The sequence below is a fragment of the Suricata suricatta genome, chromosome 11 (genome assembly GCF_006229205.1).
Source record: "Suricata suricatta isolate VVHF042 chromosome 11, meerkat_22Aug2017_6uvM2_HiC, whole genome shotgun sequence".
NCBI classification, from domain to species: domain Eukaryota; kingdom Metazoa; phylum Chordata; class Mammalia; order Carnivora; family Herpestidae; genus Suricata; species Suricata suricatta.
The window spans coordinates 51,758,517-51,762,006 of NC_043710.1; the positions used below are offsets into that span (position 1 = coordinate 51,758,517).

The following is a 3,490-nucleotide window of genomic DNA, read 5'->3' on the forward strand; positions in this document are numbered from 1 at the left end:
ATGATCCTCACAATGGTAGAAGATCCTTGAAATAGAGGATACGTAGGGTTTATATTCAATTCCTTCTTTAGCATAGTATTAATCACAGAATGAACTTCAAGAAATATTCACTAACTTATTTAATTCCTGCATGTGTCTGCAACTCATTTTTTATTGTTGTTATTTCAGTACCTGTGAGCTGCCTTTTTCTTCTCTTGAACAATGTATTCAAGTTTGAGCAGAAAAAGGATAAAAAGCAGGGAAGGGAATGACAAATAATTGAACACAAACTGGAAAAAATAAATGGGAGAAAAGGGCAGTGAAGTCTAGATAGAATGAAGGGAGGAATGCAACATGTGTGGAAGATAGAACATGTTCTGCTGAATTAGAATGAGGTTACAGGAGTCCTTGATTTGCACAGTGCTGCATTAACTTAATGCTGTCATATTGGAAGAACATGTTTTCAATATTCACAGTATTAAGTTAATACAGCACTGTGCAAAGCAAGGGCTGCCTAGACTTCTACTTCTCTTTCTCTCCAAGTTATTTTCACTTGGTGATGAAAGACTAAAGTCTTTAAATTACAGAAATAATAGTTGTTACTGATTTGAATTCTCCAACGTTCACACCAATATTCTGGACACTTTATTCCTAGAGTGTGCAATTAATCACCAAAAAGAAAGTGTGATTAACACTGGAAATGACCAGTCAAACAAGAAGGAAAACGATGATGTGCAAAAGCATATAAGAGACTTTTATGTATGATGCTAAGTCAATCAGTATAATGTATCCATGATAGTGACTAGACAAAATTATAAATCTATAAAATGTTTATTATTATTCTTGTTGTTGTTATAGTTATAATTAAAACCAGTAACATTACCAATAACATCAGTTCTGCGGAGTCGTGGTAAGTTTCATGTCAGTGAAGCCCATCTGGCTTGTCATCTTTGAACCATTACTTACGACCAATCCTTTCTTCAAGCAATAAATTTATTGCAATGCCAAGACTCATACTCAAACCAGATGAAATAATGAAATAACTGTGATTTCTCTCTCTCTCTCTTTCTTTTTTTTTTCCCCATTCCAGTGTCCAGTATCAGAGGACAGAGTAAAAGATGACAATCTCTTCAAACCACACCAACCTTAGAGATATTTGGTACACCATGATTGGGATCCCAGGACTGGAATATGCACACAGATGGATTTCCATTCCCATCTGTTTCATGTACATGGTTGCTGTTGTAGGCAACGCCTTCTTTCTATTCCTGATCTTCACTGAACGCAGTCTTCATGAACCCATGTACTTTTTCTTGCCCATGTTAGCCCTGGCAGATATCTTTCTCTCCACAGTCACCACACCAAAGATGCTAGCAATCTTCTGGTGCCAAGATGGGGGTATTTTTTTTGGTTTCTGTGTGTCCCAAATGTTTTTTCTCCATTTCATCTTTGTGGCAGAGTCTGCCATATTGCTGGCCATGGCGTTTGACCGCTATGTGGCCATTCGTTATCCATTAAGATACAGTACCATTCTAAACCCCTCAGTCATTGGAAAAATGGGTATTGCATCTCTGATTAGGAAGGAGTTTCTTCATCTGCTTCCCCTTGGTTTTTCTGGTTTATCGACTTACTTACTGTGGGAGGAATATTATTCATCACTCATATTGTGAACACATGGGCATTGCCAGGATAGCCTGTGATAGTATCAAAGTCAACATCTACTATGGGGTGATTGTGGCCCTGTTTTCTACATGCCTGGATGTGGTGCTTATCATCATCTCCTATGCTCTTATACTCTGTACTGTGTTTAGAATTCCTTCCCAAGATGCCCGACTCAAGACTCTGGGTACTTGCAGCTCCCATGTCTGTGTTAGCCTGCTATTCTATACTCCAGCCTTTTTTTCATTCTTTGCTCACCGATTTGGGGGCCACAATATACCACTCCATGTACACATCCTCCTTGCCAATCTTTATGTGGTGGTACCACCCACTCTCAACCCCATCATTTATGGAGTTAAGACCAAGCAAGTTCAGGAGAAGTTTGTCCAGGTCTTTTCTGTGAGCAAGAAATTCTGCTGATTAAACTACACAGCTTAATTTTTCATTTTTCTATATAACTACATTAATTGAGAGTAAAATTCTATCAGACATCTTATATCATGCCAGCATAATGAGAGGAAGATAACAGTAATTTTTTGAGATCATGTTAAGATCATAATTAACTAATTAGTTTCTGCTTTGGTTCAGGACAGTATCAGACCAAGAGCACTTTAGATTCTGTAAATTTGAGTGTAGTTACAAGAGACTTAAAGCACAATAACTCAATAGTTATCTTCAATTGCATATTGACACAGAAAAACAGGAAAAGTGAAAACACAACCCACCTACTAAAAAAATGGGGAAAAAAAAATCCTAAATCAACATAACAGCTTTTCAGCCTATTTTCCCTTATTATCTTTGTATTTCAGAGAAAATAGCATTTACATATTTAGCATTGTGACCTAGTAGTTGAGCATTTGGGCCGTAAGTTCAAGATTTAAATTTTAGGCGTCTTGTCTTTGTAACGAGCATTTACCCTTTCTGGGCTTCTTTAGCTTTATATTGTGTATAAAATATGACATATTTTATAGGTTGTTGAAAGTATTAAATAAGATGATTTACGTAAAGCTTCTAAAACTATGCATAACATACAATGAAAATCAAAGAATGTTGCCTATTATTACCAGCAATGTAATCAGTCTGCATCCCACAAACACTGGGGCTGCAGGATAGAGAAAGGAGGCTCCTTGATTATATTTCTTCTTTTCTGCACATAATGTCAGACATTATGGGACATAATGATTTAGGTAATTTGGACATCAAATCATTTTAATTTCTCAATGTAAAGGCAGGAGAAAGATTATTTCAGAGATAGATATTTAAGAAAGATTAGCATATATTTTACTTTAAGCATTGAAATACATTAAAAATCCATATCTGTGACTCAAATGAGTACAAAGCTAACAGTAACCATTCTGGTCATTATGGGAATGCACTATGAATGGCATTTTTTTCACAATAACAGCAATAATTATTATTGTTACTGATTATAGTTAAAGATAATCATCAAGGAATTAAAGCAGCAATGGTATGTCAGAGGACATAAATAATTGATAAAATAATAAATAATATGTGATTTTCCATGTTTATTTATAAAAGTACTCACGTAAACAGAAATATGTGTTTATTTGATCACTCCATTGCTGATGAAGGTGAAAATTGAAAACATAAATGTGTAAGATGGATGCATTACATCTACTTTCTTAAAAAATATAATGCAATTGTTATACTGAACAAGTTACAAGCAAGTAGTAATATGGAAATAAGCTTAAAATTTTTAAAAGAGAAATTAAAGTTTGTAAGATGATACATATCAGGTAATCTCAAATAAACAGATGTACACACTCATGCATATTCATATATGGAATTGTATCCATGTGAATATTTGCACAAAAGTTCTGAAAGAATGTAT

The 3,490-nt window shown here is 34.8% G+C and overlaps 1 protein-coding gene across 1 annotated transcript; it reads left to right on the plus strand.

Moving 5' to 3' along the window:
• Positions 1–1,097: 1,097 nt before the first annotated feature.
• Positions 1,098–2,058, plus strand: LOC115271828 (olfactory receptor 52Z1-like). Its single transcript, XM_029914796.1, is given in 2 exon segments — positions 1,098–1,556; positions 1,558–2,058. Coding segments are annotated over 2 exon segments (960 nt in total).
• Positions 2,059–3,490: the final 1,432 nt, after the last annotated feature.